This window comes from Physella acuta, unplaced genomic scaffold (genome assembly GCF_028476545.2).
Source record: "Physella acuta isolate Inbredline_101_S28 unplaced genomic scaffold, ASM2847654v3 ptg000409l, whole genome shotgun sequence".
NCBI classification, from domain to species: Eukaryota; Metazoa; Mollusca; class Gastropoda; family Physidae; genus Physella; species Physella acuta.
The window spans coordinates 4399-24532 of NW_026731928.1; the positions used below are offsets into that span (position 1 = coordinate 4399).

General features: G+C 34.5%; 3 protein-coding genes across 3 annotated transcripts; 2 read left to right on the forward strand and 1 right to left on the reverse strand.

Moving 5' to 3' along the window:
• The first annotated feature begins 353 nt into the window (after nt 1–353).
• LOC131942511 (FMRFamide receptor-like) lies at nt 354–1451 on the forward strand. The gene has a single exon (XM_059302415.1). It carries the CDS (start codon nt 354–356, stop codon nt 1449–1451), a length of 1098 nt encoding a protein of 365 aa, XP_059158398.1.
• Nucleotides 1452–4065: 2614 nt separating this feature from the next.
• LOC131942505 (uncharacterized) lies at nt 4066–12386 on the forward strand. The gene is made up of 8 exons (XM_059302408.1): nt 4066–4390; nt 5746–5959; nt 6613–6752; nt 6923–7108; nt 7638–7754; nt 7852–7938; nt 8774–8915; nt 9300–12386. Exons 1-8 carry the CDS (start codon nt 4115–4117, stop codon nt 9323–9325), a joined length of 1188 nt encoding a protein of 395 aa, XP_059158391.1. The 5' UTR covers nt 4066–4114; the 3' UTR covers nt 9326–12386.
• LOC131942493 (ribosome-recycling factor, mitochondrial) lies at nt 12386–18877 on the reverse strand. Its single transcript, XM_059302397.1, has 7 exons — nt 18709–18877; nt 18181–18417; nt 17595–17741; nt 17061–17179; nt 16746–16837; nt 15240–15399; nt 12386–12718 (listed from the first exon to the last, which is right to left on the reverse strand). Exons 1-7 carry the CDS (start codon nt 18875–18877, stop codon nt 12635–12637), a joined length of 1008 nt encoding a protein of 335 aa, XP_059158380.1. The 3' UTR covers nt 12386–12634.
• Nucleotides 18878–20134: the final 1257 nt, after the last annotated feature.

Genomic DNA, 20134 nt, shown 5'->3' on the forward strand with positions numbered 1-20134 from the left:
TTTTCCCCCGAGGTTAATTAGGCAAGCAAGATATCTGAAATTCTTCAGTTGTAACAACTAATAACATTTCTATTTTACACTGCAACTTTTTATGTTAATCGCAATGATTGAGTTAGAAAATGGGTTTTTTTGGGTTAATTTTTAAAGAAAGTAATATTTTTTACGATAATTAGAAATGAGTAATCAATTGCAACATTTCCTCATAAATTAGTTATAACAGTATGTCCATGTAACTTTTAGGGAAGTGGTTAATACACGTAAAAATAATGTTTTAAATGGTGGAGACCAAAGCAAATATTATTAGAAGTGAGATTACTGTATTGTACAAGTTCAGATATAGATTTCAGCGAATGATGGCGAGTCCCGGAACTGAATATCAGGTCAACGCGATGAGCCTGGAATGGAACCTGAACCACACAACAACAACCGTGAAGATCTACAACCAAACCATCATCCTACCGACTCACGTGTACGTGAAGACCTTTCTATTTATAGTCCGGGTCGTGCTGACCCAGGTGGTGTGCGTACTGGGCGTGATCACCAACCTCCTCAGCATTGTCACGTTCGTGACACAGGGGCTCCGTGACACCGTGAACATCTCCCTCCTGGGGCTCGCCGTCTCAGACTTGTTTTCCCTGCTCACTTTACTGTGGCTGAACACGTGCTACGCGCCTTCGTTCCTATCCATGCAGCTTCCCTTTCTGCCGCTAGACGTCGCTTACCTAACCGGAGGCTGGCCGCACGTCTTCTTCACCAGAACCACCACCTGGATCACCGTCTACATCACCATTGAGAGATGCGTCTGTATCGCCGCGCCGATGAAGGTTAAAGACATATTCACCCCCAAACGAACGCAAGTCTACATCCTACTCGTATATCTCGTCATGCTGGGCAGTGTGGCGCCTATCTACTACACGGCGCGCTTTTCAGAAAACTTCAATCCCGCAAGGAACATAACTCTGCTGGGTATTACTTTCATTCAAGACAGAAACAACATAGAGACTGTCTCGTTTCACATAAACAATATCCTGCCTTTAACCGCTTTCATTTTAATTCTCACCGGAACCGCTATTTTAGTAACAGAGCTAAAACGAGTTTCAAAATGGCGGCTGCGTACTTCTGCTAACTTAAAAGCCAACGACTTGGTAGCAAGGGACACAAAAGTGATGAAAATGATCGTGTTTATTTCAACTATTTTCATCTTTTGTTATTTACCTGGAACTGTCGTGTTCATATGGATGATGATTGACTCTGGTCTTAGACTAGACGGGAACAACTCCAGTTCCTTTGAAATGGCGTTCGCGACATTGTTTTTTCTGGAAGCATTGAACTCCTCAGTCAACATTTGCGTCTACTTAAGTATGAGCACTAAATTCAGAGAGACGTTTCTGCGGATCTTTCGATGTACACGGAAATCAAGCAGTACAAAACCAAAGCCAAACAACACATAACTTGCTATGGGATCCCATAAAGTGATATGTCCACTTTAAGTTTCTTGAATAAAACCACTTCAATTTATTACATTTAACTTATCAAGCGAAAATATTGTTTTTTAAAATGCAAGACTAAAGCAAACTAATGAAATATAAAAGGTATATGTCTAAACATAGTTATCTTTAGAAAGACTTAGATTGAATGAAGGTATTGTAAGTTTTGAGATTTCGATTGAAAATACAAAATCTACAATGTAATGTATGGAGCTCCGTTCTTCATTATTTGCGAAAATATCTTTCTAAATGACACTGTTATTTTTTTTTAAATCCAACAAAATAATCAACCCAGGACTAATATAAAATTGCGAAATTGAAAAAAAAATTCTCAATGCTATTTTAAAAAGTCCGTCAAAATAATCAAGACATAACTAATCGAAAAAAACTTTTAAAAGGTACAAGTCTTCACCAAGGACCGGTGGCGTAGCGCCCGGGGTACATTATCAACGTGTGCCTCCCATATGTAAGAAGATACACTTAGAGGGTTGTTTGTAACAGGTGCAAAATTAGCTGGGTCCGTTTTTTCGTCTACCGCCCTCCCCCCCCCCCCCCCGAACGAAACAGAATTTGTAGAGAAAATATGTACTTTTACCACTGTCCACCCACCCCAGCCCCCTGAAAATTTAGTCCACCCCCACTCCCCGGAAAGTTTCGAATTCCCCCTCCCCCCTGAAAAAAAGGCTGAAAGAAACACTGGTAAAAACAATCTCGAATATAGTATAATGTATAGCTGAATTATAGATTAGGCTGAACAAAGTCACACCGCAAAAGTTGTCGTCAAGTTGAACTAAGCTCACAAGTTGTAGATCGTTCGGTGTCCTCAACAATAGACCAGCTGGACAGCTTAGAAAACAAGCCATCAAATGCTCATCCCTTTCTGTGCTGGAACTTTTTGTATCATTTGTTTGGTGTGCTTCTTATTACTTATTCAAATGGTACTGGTCTTCAACAAACGTGCCTAAATCTTTGCCATATGTTACTCATTTTATAAAGACACCTAAACAAACAAGTCCATAATACTCAAAACAAGCAACTAACATTAAAACATGTTTTTTTTAAATCTATAACTATTATAATTTTTTAAATAAAAATCATGGATAATTCCTCTTGGTTCTTAAAATGTTGACAAAAAAGTATTCCCTACCACCCTGGCAAGCTCTGGTCAGATGAACACTGCAGACTCCATTGTATTTTTTTTTCCACGGTGGATTGAGAAGTAAAGTTCCCATTTCGAACCTGACGGTCCATAGGGCAAGTGAAGTAGAGTTCACCTGTTTCTGCCACCTCGGCATATGAAGGAATCGTGTAATCGCCTATACTTTTCCTAACACGAGTTAGGTACCCATTAGAGCTGGGTGGACTCCTGATTTGAGGAGACATCTCCTGACTTCAACACGGATTCAAACTCAAGACTTTCAGGTTAGCTGAAAATATCCATTGCCATGAAGAAAGTATCTCTGATCTAACTTAATCCATTAGCTTTTATAAAATACGTGTGGTTTGATGTAGCCTGAACCAGTGTTTCTTCAGAGGCGTAGCGACCCTTCCCGGCGTCCGGGGACAAACTTTTCGATTTTGCACCCCCCCCCCCTCGAGATTTCGATTTGCACCCCCCCCCTCGAGATTTCGATTTGCACCCCCCCTCGAGATTTTGATTTGCACCCCCCCCCCCCCTCAAACTTTCAATTTGCACCCCCCTCAACCTTTCAATTTATTTTTCCAACCCATTTTGGCGCCCCCTAAGGTCGGCGCCCGGGGACATATGTCTCCCCCCGCCCCCCCTCGCTACGCTACTGTGTTTCTTCCAGACTTTTTTTTCTCGGGGGGGGGGGGGGCGGCACTTGTAATTGTCGGGGGAGGGGGACTAAAATTTCGGGGAGGGGGGGGGCACTGTTTTAAAAAAATGTAAAAACATAAATAAGAAAAGAAACATTTCAAGTGCTCTTTCCCCCCACCCCCCCCCCCCCCCACCCCCAGGAGAAAAAATGTCTGAAAGTAACACCGATTGCTGTTTTAGCTTTCAAGTCCATTCGGCCAAACGCCACGTTCGTGGTGAGCTGACCAATAAAGTGGAACACTGACCAATAAAGTGGAACACAACACAAATACACGTCATACAAATTGGAACATTAAACGAACACAGGTCATGCTAAAAAAAAAAAACTAGAGCACTACACAAGTAAAAGTCTTGCACTGCACGGTGTGTCGTGATAAGATAAGGCTGCCTAGAAGTAGCCCGAGCGATTAAAACCAATGGCAACTTGTCACTTGCGCAACAATTATCCATGAATTTTTAAAAAGATCTTTATGAATTTCTTCGTCATTAATCAGAACAGTAATTTAAATTCACATAAACGTAGCAAAAAAATTATTGGAGGTCTACACGTTTTTTTTTCAGATAAGTTGTAAAATAAAATCATTAACCATTAATGTTTCTTTAAGTTTATAACTTATAGCATACATAGGCTTATGTCCTATATACAACTGAAGCAATTACTTTTTTGTATCCCTATTATTTTTAAGTAAGCGCGAGCATATTTACATATTCACAATTTATTAATGTAAATGAGCAATATTTGAAACGTCAACTAAATTATAAATAACGGTGCTATTGAAAATTTCGAATGAATAAAATGACATGGTCTAATAACATTAAAAACAAGGATTTTGAGGGCGCCGCCCCCTTATTGACACGCGAGTTACCTCCTATTTTTGTTATGGATCTGTTGGCTACATACGGAAGTATTAAAGATCCAACAGAAGAAAATCTTGTTGATAACAAAGAGAGCTACAAAATGGATGAAAGTGTTGAAACGGAGGGCAGAGCAAATCCCCCTTTAAGCTTTGCTGATTTGGGAATACCTACGACTGCACAGCTTCAAGATACGATGGTTGGAAAGGTAGGCAACAGGTGGCGGCCAAAAAAGTGGATTACTCACAGTCACAACTCACAACATTCACAGTCACATCACACTACTACTACTAGTCTACTAGAATACTAGAATAGTAGTTAGTAATTAATAGTATCAATTAAAAACTACATTTAGCCTATTTAGTTTAGTAAATTTACCTTTAATTTCAAATTTGATACCAATTTTATTTATCAAATTAATCGGTAGCCTAGAAAATGATTTGTGAAAAAAACGCATTTGTTTTTAAATGGCTATGATCAGTCAGTGATCGGGTGTGTTAGTTTCTTAAGGTTGTTGTGACGCGATTGACCGTTCACTAGCGTTCAGCAGAAATGTGTTGTCTGCTAGATTTCTCCCCATTCAAATACACAGCGGGCAAAATGGGTGGGCTTAGTTAGCTGTTGTCTCGATCAAGTTATATTTTTATAGGTTTCATTTTTACCCTGCATGATTCTTAAAACATTATTGACATTAGTTTAGTAGAAAGCAAGTTATAATTTTCTATAGTTTAGAATATATTTTCAGTATGTTTGGAACAATATTATATAAAGCAATTAACGTTTTGCTCAATATTCTCAGCGATTAGATCAAAAAAATGTACAAATGGCAAGTTTGCATCAAACACCAATCGTCCATTGTTAAAACTAGACCGATATCGTTGAATAATACACAAAAATAATGATTTTAAGTATATATTTCTGAAATGACCATGAAACATTGTTAAAAAAAAGGAATCACTGTATCGTAGTTTTCAGCAGCTATCATTACCATGACTACGGTAAAAAAAGTAGGTCAAGCGACAATACAGTTCAATGGCCATAAATGGAGTTGACAATAGTTTACATTACATACATTCTTCACATGATAGATTCTAGACCTACTGACCTTATGAGATTATGTCATGAGACTGAACTTGAGTCTTACACAATATACATTGTACTGTAACTACTGTAATATATGCTAATTACTAAACCAAAGAAGTATGTAGTTATGTAGTAGACTACTTATATTAGAATCTAGACAGACTTCTAGTACTAGTGTCTAGTATTTAACTGTCTGTAGTACTAGTAGCTATATAGTAAATGAAGTGACTACTATGCGGAATGCCACGCATTCCAAGTATTTTTTAATTCCGTAGATCCGCATTTTAAAAATAGGTATTGGGAAAACTATTCAATACCCCATGCATACATAACTGGGCAGTTCTGATATCAAACGTTCGACCTAGTGAACAAATTTAGCCTTTAGTAAATTTTTTTATTTCCAAAAATATATTGTTTTTAATAATTTTATATTATTGCTATTCTGTTTATTAACTTCTTAATTATATAATTTCAAAACAGGCTCGACCATGGAGTGATGTGTCATGGAAGGAGAGATTTTATATTGGATTGATGGTTCTATCCATCCTAGGGGCTGCAGGTTTCACTGTTTATAGACTAGTGACCATTTGGGACAACACTCACTCACACAGAAACAGCACAACAAACACTTCAAATGAAGAGTCTTCAAACAACACAGATTTTACCTTTGGTTTAGTTCTTCTGTTAAATGCAGGTAAAAAATATTTGAATTAATATATACTTGTTAGGGGTTGTCTGTAAAATAAATTCAACACTTTGAGGGAAGGACAACTCTGACTTTTATGAGAAATTGTTGCTTGGGGGGGGGGGGGGATTTAATGTAGTTTGTATTGTGTAATTCTAAAAAAATATTATGAATCCTGCTAAATCTGATTGGATTTATTATTAATTTAAGAAGAATGTGCAAGGCAGGTTTGAGATATATTGGGGTGTGGGGGGAGATTCTGACTTTCAGTGAATGTGTAACTTAAGATGGAAGTAAATATAGGCTTCAATTTTAATAATTGAGGTGTACACCCTTTACACTAAGTAATTTTGTAAATCTTAAAATTTAAAATTAAACTTTGTGTAATATTGCAACTTAAAATAATTATTTTGACTTAGAATATTTATTTTACTATTCTAACTTTGACAATTTATTTACACTACAACCTATTTTTAGTCTATTATGAACAAATGCAATATCTATTTTAGAATTTAACATTACTGAATTATTTAACTAAAGTATGTTTGCTTTACCCTAGTTAAAACATTGCTATTTGGCTTTAGAAATAACAGTTTTAATTTTAATGTGTAATTCTAAGTAAAAGCAATCCTTAATTGAACTTTACGTTGATTCTTTTCCAGTGTTTTGTATTTGGTTTGTCATCGAAGGTGTTTTGAGAGAACGCCCATCAGAGCTTGTCATTCTGACAATTGCTACAGTAATTATCATGGTTTATCTCATCGCAAACTACCTGGCTGGTTATCATAATGATATCAAATTGGTAAGCAAAATGCCGTTTCGATAATTGGTTTTTTCTTTGTTATGACAGTTGTAACTTTTAAATATTAAATCTGCAAAGGGTTATCTTTTATTCAATTAGAACAACTATCTCATATTTTAAATGTACCTATTTATTAACATGTATTACATATTTATTTTTTTATTTTTCAGATCCGACTCATAATAGCATGTGTGTTCTGTCCATTTCTGGTAGTTTTGGGTTTATACATTGCTTGGCATTATCATGTTTCCAAGCAACTGATTTTCCGAACGGTTGGTGCGAGTGAAACTCTTCAGAAGTTGTACAGGAATCTCTTGGCTTTTCAGGATTTCTTAAAATTTGATCTCCAGTTAGGAGTAAGTACCATTGTGTTTAGCTATTTTTGTTTTATATTCACGACATTGTGCTGTGTTTTAAATAATTTTGTTATGTTGATTTTTTTCCTTCTTTAGCCTAGTGTAAGTTTTGAAATTACAAATACTTGCTTGATCTCATGTTTCAGTCAAATAATTTTTTATGGTTTTTTTTTATTGATACGTTATTGGAAAGTATTCAAATTCTCAAATGGCTCATCAAAATGTGTATGCTATGGGTTTGGGTTATTTATATATAGTCAAAATATAGTGATGGAGAGTAACACTAAGCAATTTAATGTAAAAGTAGTAAGAGATTGTGCATAAACTATTTTGCACAAAAAGACGGAGAGGAATAATTTATCATTTTGTAATATTGTGTTAGATGGCAGTTGTACAGTTTTTTTAAAATTCATATTTTGCTTGAGTACTATTTAGAATGGTTTGTTGAATAAGTTGAATAAATTATTTGCCAGATTTTCTGTTATTTTTTTTTAATTTGCCAGATTTTCAAACCATCTTTCCCTTGCAGGGCAGTATGGTTATTTTGATTCTCAAGACCCCCAATGACATTGCCGTACAAGACATTGTCATCTTGTCAGTGGGAGGAGTCTTCACACTAGTTTGGTTCATAGTGGGATTTTTCTCTGTAAGTAAAGATGTAGGAATCTATAAAACGGCATAAGTATTTTATATAATATTTTGTTTTTTAGAATGCATTCATTGAATTCATTTTTCTCTTGCAGATGCCGAAGGAATCTAAAGCTGTGTCGATAATCTTTTTTCTATTCAGTCCAGCTGAAATTGCTTACATTTGCTACAAAATGTATGATGTAAGTAATGAGTAATTTTAACTATAAAATCCATTGTTTGTTGAATAAATGCTCATTTGGGCTTTGCTTTAATGTAACAGTTATTTAATTGTTGTTTCCTTTTTTCTTTCTTGTATACAAAGTATAGAAGAAGATTTGTAATCGTTCAAAAAATCGAAATAGAAAATGTCTACGTTTAATGCGTAACTGAGTCAGAAAAACGTAGTCTTGCAAGTTTTATCCGTATGTCTGTGTGTGTATGTCTGTGAACACGATAACTTGAGTACCGTTACAGCTAGGTTGATAGAATTTCATACATAAGTATTTATAACAAATTTTTAGTTCTGAATCAACTTTTCAGCAATTTCTGGTAACCAGAAGTGGAACTTATTCTACTTTTGGTTTTTCAAAAACCTTTAACTTGAGTACTGTTTCAGCTAGATAGACGAAATTTCACATATAAGTAAAAGATCTAACTCTCTGTCTTCTTTCAAATTTTGAGTCATTTCCATTGACAGGAAGTAGTACTTTAGGCAATTTCCGATTTCTCAATTCATAAGGTACTAGTATAATGCACTGTTATACGCAAATTGTTTGCTGTTCACTTGTTGCGCAATTCTTTTTCTATGAGACTCTATTCTATTTTTAAAAGTTAAAGTAATTAAAAATTGATTAAAAATCATGTCTATATCCAGGGTTACCATCCCCCTAGTGTTATATAAGAATATTTGAGAAAGTTTAGGGGAGATCACTGCCGCTTTATTTATTTTAAACTTTAAAAAAAATACATCAATGCTATTAATTTAAGCAAGTATGGCTGAAGAGAACTTGATTCCATTTTCTGTTTCACTAACAGGTGTCTGGCTACATAAGTACTTGGTCTGGGTTGGCTGCCGCCACTATAGCCTGTGGTATTGTTGCTCTGCTTGTTCGGTTTGTTGTCATTGTTCTTGGAGTCGTGGTTTATAAAGGCTTCGGCATGGGACTGAAGGAAAAATGTAAGTTCATTACATTTTTAGAATTGATTGTTTAGAATCTGGGTTTATAGAAGCTTGGTGCTGGAGGAAAAATGTAAGTTCGTAACAGTTTTAGAATTTATTTGTTAGAATCTGGGTTTATAGAGGTGTCTGCATGGCACTGAAGGAAAAAATGGGAGTTCATAACACTTTTATAATTATTGATTGTTTAGAATCTTGGTTGATTTATAAAGTTTCAATAAACTGTATGACATCAAATGCTAAAAATATTTTTAAAAATGTTTACCTTTGAAGAAAAGGAAATGAAAAAAATGGTTCCAATTATGTGTGAAAAATCCATTTCAATATTGCTTTCTAGATATTCTGATCTGTTTTTTTTATTCGCATGTTGTTTTTTTTTTTCAGTAAATCCCCAAAGTTCAAGAAGTTAAATGTCTTGGTGTGATGTTTTGTTGCATTAGTTCATCTACCACAAGTGCATTCATGTGAAATGTATTGACAATGTTCTTACAGTCAATACACTGAGAGTAGAATTTGTCATTATCAACTTTTCTGTAAATAATTTAGTCTTTTTACTAAGACACTATAAGTTTATTTTGCTTGAGAATCTAAAATTTATTTATTTATTATTTCATTTTCACTGTAAATTTAGTTGAACTAATTTTTTATTTTTAGAAACTAATGTTCATAATGCATCTGCAAGAATGAAAAAAAAAAAGCCTTTAAAAATGCAATTATTCATTGATTAACCTGGTAGAAAATATCTGCCTTATTGGTTATAATATTCAATTGGTTATTGTAAGTCATCTTGTGTCAATTCCAGTCAAGCCTCCGTGATTGTTCTAGAAAATGTTCATCTGATTATAAACATTTTTTCCCTGATCAAAATGGAAATACATTTTCTATTGTTAAAAAAGTTTTTAAACCTAATCAAATTTTCTTGTCTCTTAAAAATATACAATTAATGTCCAGATTTAAATATTTTTTAAAATTGTCAATAATTTAAAAACTTGTTTTTTAAAGATTTATTTGTGAAGTTTTTTGTTTTAAATGTTTACCTATTAATGATCTAAGTTTGTTGATATTTTTTTTACAATTGTTAATGTTAATTTAATATTAATTCCTATACATTTTGATAATTTGTCCCGGTTTTCCAATCTCTTTAGGTAGCAGTCCCTTCTTAAGCTTACTTTTTCTTTTTTAAGATTTTAAAATTATTTTCATAAGTTTAAAGTGAAATGTTAATTTATAAATTAATTATAAACATAGTTGTGATGTAGCTAATCATTAAACAATGTTAATCAATGTAAGACATAGGTAGTGAATTGTTACTTAAGTTCTTAAATAGTAGAAATCACAATTCTGTATTCATTGTATTACTAAAGGTTATAGTCCAGAAAAATATTTTCAGCATCCACTGTATATATTAGAAACAATTCAGTTGTTTTACATAAAATGGTTTGATTAAGTTAAACTGAAAACTGTTTTTCATGTCTTTGTGATTAATTATTATTATGAAAAGTGGTGCATTTATTTACTTAAAATGCAAGATGTAGCTGTAATTTGCTTAAAATGCTTTTTTTTTTAGGAATTTTAAAGAACCAGCAAAAGAATGTGAACTAAGAAATTTTAAGGAATAGATTTACACTTCTTAAAATAGCATTTAGAACCAGACATGTTAAATTTCCATACTTTTTAATTGATTATCAGTTGCATTTTGTTTTTCCTACACTTAAAAACTTTGAAAAAATATTTGCTCATACATCTTATATTTATAAAACAATTTACCCCGGTTACATAATATTTGGTTGTTTGTTTTGTTTGTGGAAAAGCTATTTAAAAGTCTCAAATAAAAATGTTGGTATAATCAAACCTACTTAAAAAAAAACATTCCAAAATATTTATCTTTGGAACTAAGCTTATGTGAAACATTTTCTTAAACAGATTTTTTAAATTAATTAGATTTTTCTAAGGTTGTCGCTCCTTTACCTCGCTTTCATGAAATTTTTTACTGTTTTATTTTTGCAGCTGTTCTTTTGAACTCCAATCTGGCCTGTTGTTTTCATTGTTTGTTAAAATTGTGCGGTTTTCTTTGATGCAACCTTACTCTTTGCAAAAGGCTCATGACAATTGTTTAAAAAATGTATATCTAACTTTTTCCATGAAAATTATGCCTAGGCTATACTAAAATGGTGTGTTAATTTGTTTACTTAAAGAGTTTGTGAATATTGTTTTCTCAATGTAAATTTTAACAAGTATTAGATTTCTTGTCCTTATTCATCTACCTAAAAAAAAGGGTGGAACCTTTTTCAAATGTTACATACCAGTATTTTAACTGCCAGTTCTTTCCTGGTGATTGGAACTTAACAGTTTATAGCCAAACCTTTTATTTTAGAACCTTATATCAGATTCACTTAACTCTTATTTAAAGTAAGGTTATATTCTTTCAAAATGTTATCATAGGTTCAAAGTGCAATTTTATTTAGACCAAAATAGTTGAGCATATTTAACGGATGATCAAGTGGATCATCCATAAAGTTCAATTGAGTTTAAGAAAGTGCCGAAATCAGAATTACCTACTTCCCTAGTACAGAAATAGTACAAAATTTTCTTATATAAAAAACTGACTGATTTAATTGCCTAAAGCAGTACATATCAGTCTACAAGCATATTTTATTTAAACTGTAAAGGATGAAACTTTTATGAAAGTATAGAAGTTGGGTATAAATAAGCGTTGGTTTGCCATTAATCTGTTGTTTATATTTGAGTCCACCCAGCTCTGATGGGTACCTAACTTTTAGGGAAACAAAGACGGCTGGCCATAGTGCTGACCACACTATCCCTTCATATACCGAGGTCAGTGAATCAGATGAACTCTACTCCATCTGCCCAATGTGTCTTGGGAACAAACTGGATTAAGAAGAAGAAGAAAATATTTGTGCCATTTAGTGACTTAAAATCTAAACCGTGGAAATCTGAAAGAAATGAGTATTTGAACTCCCTAATTGAAACATGTTACAGTGTCTGTATCACACTTGGCCTTTGCAACTGCTCGTACCCAAAGTCTTTCTTGTAACACAGCAATATTGATAAACAGTTGTGTCTACAAGTACGAGATTTTTATTGCAATACTGTGAAAATACTCTTTCACGCTAACTATATCCTTCTAAAATGTCCTATGCTAGACCTACATATACAAACTGATATTTTGTGAACTAACTTTTTTTAACATTTACAACATTGGAGTGTTTTTGCTGTACTTGTTTTATTGAATATTTATTAAATCGCGAAATAGAAACTTGAAATACTTGTTCATTAATGCTTGATTCTATAGCAACAGTAATATATTTTCTGTTTAACATAAGTCATACTGTTTTTTTATCTTAACCTACAGCTAACACCTATCAGGTGGCAGTTGGTTTATCTACCTAACATTTCTTGTACCTTTTTTAAAAATTATACCCAGAAATGAAATAAAACTTTATGATATTCTGTGAGAGTATTGTGTTTATTAAGGAAGGAAGAGTTTATACAATAACAGAATTAAACAATTAAGTGAATGTTTAACAATTTCAAAGTTGAAATTACAGTCAATTAAATCTGGTTAACAATTTCTATGGTTCAAATCTCATTAGCATTGAATAATAAGATTGACCACAGTGAGATAATTAAATCAATTAAGCTATTCTAAACTAAATTCCATAATAATTGGATGTATGTACAATTTTTTTTGGCATGAGTTATCTCCCTCCCATAAGTTCTTCTTGCTTTGAAGTTGTCATTTCTTCTATTTGTGTTTGTACCTCGTGCATTAAATCTTTTATCTGAAATTTAAAAATAAATGACCATCAACACTTACACTCCAACACTGGCAGTATTTTTGGTTTGTAACACAAAAACTAACCACAACTTTAGCCTTACACGACAAGAAAATTGATTATACTCTATTACAATAGTGCTTAACCCGGGTTCAATAGAACCCCAATGGTTTGGTGAGTTAGAACTAAGGGGGTTCAGTGGAGGTCAAGACACACATGATTCGCGATCGGATTTTGTCAGTGCGGACGATAGAAGAACTATTAAGAAGGGTACGGTGAATGTACATATGAAACTGGTGGGGTTCAGTATCTTCAAAAAGGTTAAGAACCACTGCTCAGTTACCCTGTCAGCAATATAGAAGCACAAATTTAACTTAGGTACACACTCATCAAATCTAAATCCACCTCACTCCCTAAACTACGTCTTGCCATAAAAATGCCCTTAATATTTACAGCTTGGCCTAAATATGCCAACACACTTCCACAAAAATGCCTTGATAAAAGTTTGCTCAAAAAATGCCCTTAATTACAGCTTGCCTATCAGAGCCCCAAATTAGCCCTTAATTACAACTTGCCCTAAAACAACCTTATTTACAGCAGGGTTCGTACTGCTTTTTGAAAATGAAATTCCAGACTTTTTCCAGACATTTTCCAGACTTTTTTGGAAAAATTCCAGACTTTAGACAAATAATGTGTTAGCGAATAATTTTTTTAAATGATGCACTATTTGTACTGTCATTATAATTACTTATACTAAATTGACATTTATTTTAGGCAATTGAGCTATATTCATAGTGAACTTTCTCTAGCCGAATTGACAGAAAATCACTTTTCTAAGTTTGCCTACTCCACCCTACCTAAAATTTTAACAATTAAAAAATTGATTAAAATGATGCAGCTATTTTGTTTCCAACATTAGACTTATGTAATCTGTTCCTGATCTAATTGCTTATGTTTTCAATTAAACTATCATTAAAATGGTATTGCATAATAGTGAGAGTTAATTACTTTAAAGAATAATAATGTAATGTATTAATTTAGGTCTGCTCTTGTTAAGTAGCCTATAGGCTACTTGTAAAAAAAAAATGTGGAGCAAAAAAAAAAAAAAAAACACGCACATCATTCACTGTTTGTGCTTATAGTAATAGCTGAGAAACGGGTCTACAATAAAAAAAATTGCCGGTATCCTCCCCCCCCCCCACAGACATGGTGAAGCGGTCACTGTGAGGTCATAGTGGTCTAGACTTCAGTATAACATGAACTGTGCTGTGACTTATACCCCCTCCCCCACCCTACTTACCAAGCAGTACCAACTACCAACTTGGGGTCACAGTGAGTTCACACAAGTGACCGATGTTGAAGGAGGGGCGGGGTAGTCTAACTTTAATCGTCAGCATTTGCAAAGATATCAAAAATAGTTTAATGGAAGGTGAATTAAAATTAAAGGGGTCATCCATTTATGACGTACACATGGAGGGGGGGGGGGGAGGGGTCGGAAGATTTTGTGATTACATTCTAAAACAAACATAAAACGTGTATCTTGCGAGTAGAAAGTAAAATTAAGACGACTGTGCTGGTGTTTTAAAAACCATCGCAGCGTGTAAATAAAACACGGTATTTATATCTGCCCCAACATTATTGCAAGAACGTGTCGTCACACTTTATAAAACCCTCCTCCCGACTTTCCGGAGTGTGACGTCATTTATGGACGACTCCTAAATAAAAATAGTACCTCTTTGTTAAGCTGAAGCAAACAGAAATACAGGTATGAACCCAAGTTGGCCTTGCAACTTATTAATCTTATAAATGTTAATATTAATCCAAAGTAAGTGAACGCGTGTGGACAGAGGGCGGGGGGGGGGGGGGGGGGGGGGGGGAGGAGGGGGGAAAGGGGAAAGGGGGTGGGTCTAAAATCGGAAAAATTGTTGTAAGTCATAAACGGATGACGCCTTACAGACTGATACATTATATCTAAACTACCACTCACACATCTCCCCCATAACTTTTGTTAACGATGAAAAAATAGCGGGTAAAATCGAGAGCCTAACAATCATGACGGCGATCATTCTTTCATTAAATGACAATTGTAAGTACTTGTAACACATTCACACGGTCAGTCGTGCCACAAAATATCTCTTCCCTCCCTTCCCCTCTTCTCCCAATGACGTAGTAACTGAGCATCCGTCTTTTTTCTGCAAACCAGCGGAAAAACGTCACAGCACAGTGTAAACCCGCGCGATAGCGCGGGGAAAAAAATTGGAGTAAATTCACTTAAAAAAAAACATTTTTTTTTAAGTTGGAAAAAATGGACTAAGTTTTGTTTCTAAAACTAGATTCCAGACTTTTTCCAGACTTTTAAAAAATCCTGCCCAAAAACTAGCGATTTTCCAGACTTTTTTAAGTCTTAAATTCACTTTTCTAAATTCAAGACTTTTTCCAGACTTTCCAGACTGCGTACGAACCCTGTACAGTTAGCCCCCAAAAACCCACAATTGATCCCCCACATACACACACAAACACCACTGACCATTTCCTCTGCTGCCAGGAGATCATCTGCAGAGTGTCCCGTCTGGGATGTTTTAATTTTCTTTGAATACTTTGAGTAGACATCCCGCAGATGTTTCTTTGACTTCTCACTCAGCTGTTTGGCATTTTTTGCCAGGGTCTCCCTGTGTTCTCGCGTGACTCTGTGCAATCAACAAACCTTCATTTTAGGTGGACACCATGTTGGTGATAAGGAAAACATACTAACTACTTTTTCATTTCTCTTAATTAAGGTTTAATCTGATACACCTCAAACTACTGAATTTTTCTTTCTTTATTCAACCTATACTAGCAGATACTATGTTGAAGAAATGGAAATTATATTAAATACTTTCGCACACCTCTTGAATAAAGTTTCATCTGAAACTTCTCTAAATAATGTATTTTACTTTCATTATTCAAACTATATGGGACGGAGTGGCATAGCGATAGAGAGCTGGACTGATAACCCATGTCTTGAGTTTGAATTCGGATCCAAATCAGTAGACCATCCCTGAGTCCACCCAGCTCTGATGGGTACCTAACACATGTTAGGGTATGTAAAGGCGACTTGGCATAGTGCTGACTACACAATCCCTTCCTATTCTGAGGTCACAGAAACAAATAAACTCTACTTCACTTGCCACGTAGACCGTCATGTTTGAAAGGGAACTTTACTTTTTTAAAATCAAACTTTTCTAGATAAGTTATTCATTATTTGGCCAAAGTGTAGGTTGAGGGGAAGGATAACAGAGATGCCACTCCCTTGAGGTCTGATACTGAGGGAAAGGATGTTATAAATTTCCTTTTAACCCACTGATTTGCAATGCTTGTCTTTTACAAATAATGAGAGTTGTATAGATCTTAACCATACTATTCTTTCATAAGTTGAGGTAACAGAAACAGGTGAACTCTACTTTATCTGCTCTATTGCTGCCAGGTCCAGATTATTAACTTCACTATTACTTCTATAGACATTTAACTCTACACCCATTTGTTGAGATGTGGTTTAGGTGTATTTCTTCCTAATCAAGCAACAGCTGAAGACCTTAATGCCAAAAGTACTTAAGTCACAAAATAAACATATTGAGCTGAAAGAGTTCACTAATTTAAGTTGGGTATAACATTACGTCTTTATTTTATCAAGTTTCTCTAAAGAGGATTTAATTGAAAACCTGAACATTAATATTTGTACATTAGATTAGTAAAAATAGGGAGAGTGATAACCATTATTTGGTTAGATTTTCACAAAATTGTGACTTAAGTACTTCTCTCTTAAGGGCAAAGATACAGAGTCTTTTTTCCATGTCTCTGTTGTCACCTTTCCTAGTAAGACAGCTCATTAAGAAAACTGTTCTGCTATACGCTACAGTTTACAATAAATTTCCAAACTTGATACATAAAATAAGGATAAGGCACAAGCAACAATTTACTTGCATTAAGTCACAACCGATATATTCTTAGCATTTTGTTCAAATATTTCCACATGAACAAAACCTGATGTACTTACTTTGGCACTGCTATGAACAGGCTTGTCCCATCTTGTTGAGGATTAACATTGAGACCTGAACTCAACAGGGTTTCTTTGACATTTGTAATGTACTGTAAACATTAATTTTTTAAATTAAGAGAAGTTTATAAAGCTGTGTTTGTTAATTTAACCATTACTGTAATTTAAGATAAATACAATTAAAGAGATAAGGCTACTTAAGGATTAACATTTACTTCAGTAATTAGATTATATCTACCTATTGTAATAATACACTGTATTGCTAAAAACAATAAAAAATATCGTCAGTGTTTAAACAAAAAAAAAACATTTTACTTGAGGACTTGATGATAAATCAATGGCTATTAGCTGCGGGTTTTTCACAATAACTTGACCAAGCTGAATTAGCGGGAAATTACCCTCAGCTGTCTTCACAATAAGGTTATCAAACACCCCTGTAAAAACAATTAAAAGAATAAGTGGTCATATATTAGAATAAAATAAGAGCAGACAAAAATATCTACAGTGTTGTCTTAGTGCGACTTATTTTTGTGTCAGTGTGGTCACTGCAAGATATAGAATACAGGCAGGGTTGCCAGAACAAATTGTTAGACAAACCCTGAGATATCACAAGTCCTGATCATTAGAATGTGACTAGGCATTTATTCATTAATCCTCGTCACTCCCTGTGGAGTATAGGGCAGCAACAAATCTCACCCAATCCACTCCGACTAGCACGCCATTCCAAAAATTAAAACAATTTGCATTTCAACTAGATATGTTTGATAAAATATCAAAGAGTGTATTTGTATCTGGTTGTTACTTAATTCAAATATCGATAAAATGAAATATATTTAAGTTGATAAATACCTTGTGAGGTTCTTACTGTCAGCTGATGGACAAACTTCTCTTTCAGGTCCTTCAAAACATGAGTAAATTCTTCTCTCACTTTTTCAATATCAACAAGTCCACTTAACTGATCATCAGTTAATGTCATCTTTTTATGAGCTTTACCACCTGAAACATAAAGAATTGCATTGTACTCATACATATACACACATTGAATATTTAACGTAACATCAAAAAAGCATAATTTAACACTGAAAAAACAGGACAAAACCCTATTGAAAAAGAAATACAAAAACACATATGGGGATGGATAGGACACACTTTGTGCAAACCAGCAAACATCATCAAGAGGCAAAACAGTTTATTGGAATATCCAAGGAAAGAGAAAAACATGTAGGCCAAAAAAAAAAACTTAGAAAAGATCAGTTGTAAGCAAAGCACAAGCAGCTGGAATGTATTGGATCCAACTTGGATGAATCTTCCAAAACTGAGTGCGATAGAGAGGTGTGGTTGTGTCCCTGTGCTTCACAAGTGGACCACAGGAATGATGATAATGTATTATAATTTTAAAATGATGACATCAATTTTAAACATTAAAATGCATTACCTTTATCTTTGCCTTTTTTAGCATAGGATCTAGCTATGCACCAAGACACTGAAGTTGGTGATGGTAAAACCACTTGATGCAAGGTGCATGGACTTTTTGACCAAGGTACAATCGCCTTTGGCCTGAACTGAACCATTCCTGCAGCTACATGGTACGTTGAAGAAGAATTTGAACAGACTGTCTTCAATATTTGGGACAAAATGATATGCTTTGATCTTAGACAAGAAGCCATTTTAACTGAAAAAAAAAAGTTGAAATTATTTTACCCGAGTGACAAAATGTTGTTTTAGTTTCATCAAGTATGTTATTGTCATCTACATTTCTTGGATTGTAATTGTTGTGGCTTGGCTTTGTCCCCTCTACCACCCACACGCCACAGGGCATGCTGTATGAAAGAATTGAGTGTATGTTATTCACCCTCTGCAATAGTGAGGTAGAACACTCCTTGGCCACCATTGGGGGAGGGGGGGTGATAACCCCAGGTTAGGTTTAGTCATCAAATGTATAAGCCCACTGTGTGCTGTGTACCTTTGAAATGATTATAGGTGCCATAAAGCTCATAGGAGGGCCCAGGATGCTTCGGACCACCGGGACACCAGAGGCTGCCCCTATTGCAGTTTGAAAGTTGGATCAAGTAGTAGCCCTGCCCAATTGCGCAGGATGCCTGATCAACAGTCTCCATCAGATCAGATAGCATTTAGGAAACTGGGGGCGTCCATCTGTACTCAACTGTAGGAGCAACAGTTTGATTTATTCAATGATTGTAGTAGCCCACCGCATTCTTTGTAGTCGTCATATCGCTTAAGGGTGAGGCAAGGGAGTACCAGCTCATACAATCACTGGGGTACCTGCGGATGCACCTGATGCAGTTTGACTGATGAATCAAGTAAGTACCCCTGACCCCTTGTGTAGGCTCACAATCCAAGATAGCCACTGGGAACTTTGGGTGTCAAAACATACCTTTCTGATATTTTTATCCCAGAAATCTTTCCAGGAGTGGTCTTAACAACCTCGCTAAGTTTCATGGCGATTGGATGAAAGGTGTAGTAATGCATAAAAGACAAACAAAACCACAGACAGACACTTTCATTTTTAAATAGATTGAAAAATTAAATTTTTTAGTCAGGTGGTTGATTTTTAAAATGTGTTAATTTAGCCTCTTTTCTATTCATGTATTATGTGTGCCCATATAATTCGTAAGAATATGCAACATGTTACTTAGGAATAAAGATAGGCAGGTTTAGATCTATGAAATGTTTGTAATGTATTTTTATTAGGGCATTACACTAGTTATCTCAGTTAATCTCTACACTTTTGTGTATTTTAATTTTATTTAGATTTTCAGACTTAGTCTATTAAGTCTAGTTTCAGAGTTTCACTACAGGACATTTGTAACATCTTATCAAAAAGGCTAGTCTTTGAGCATGATGTGTCAGTGTGAGTTGATCTCATTAGTATGGTGAGGATAAAATAGATTTATAGCCTAAGTGGTTGGTCAGTATTGTTTAAGTGTGTGTGTGGTAAATAAAACTTAGGATAAAAGTTTTTAAAAAATTTGTGTAACGCTTTCTTTCTTAATCTTAATATCCCCCAACAAAATTAAGTAACTAAGTCTAATTACTAATTACAGTAATAAGTACTGAGTAGATATAGAATCTAGATCTAGGACCTATTTATTATCTATTTACTAGATCAAGCCTATTTTTATTATTAGTATTAAGCATTAGGCCTGTAAATTATTTCGCCTAAGGGTTAGTTAGTCTCATTTAGTCATTGTGGCCTATTTAAATTTAGGCCTACTCTAAGACTTCAGAGTAAGAATAGCTGATAACTTATTGACTTATTACTAATAACTAATAAATTATTAATTAATAATAAGTAGTTCAGCATCATGATTTTCTTTCTGGATTTGCTTCCATTGCCTCTGTGACTCAAACTCAAGGCTTTGTCAAGT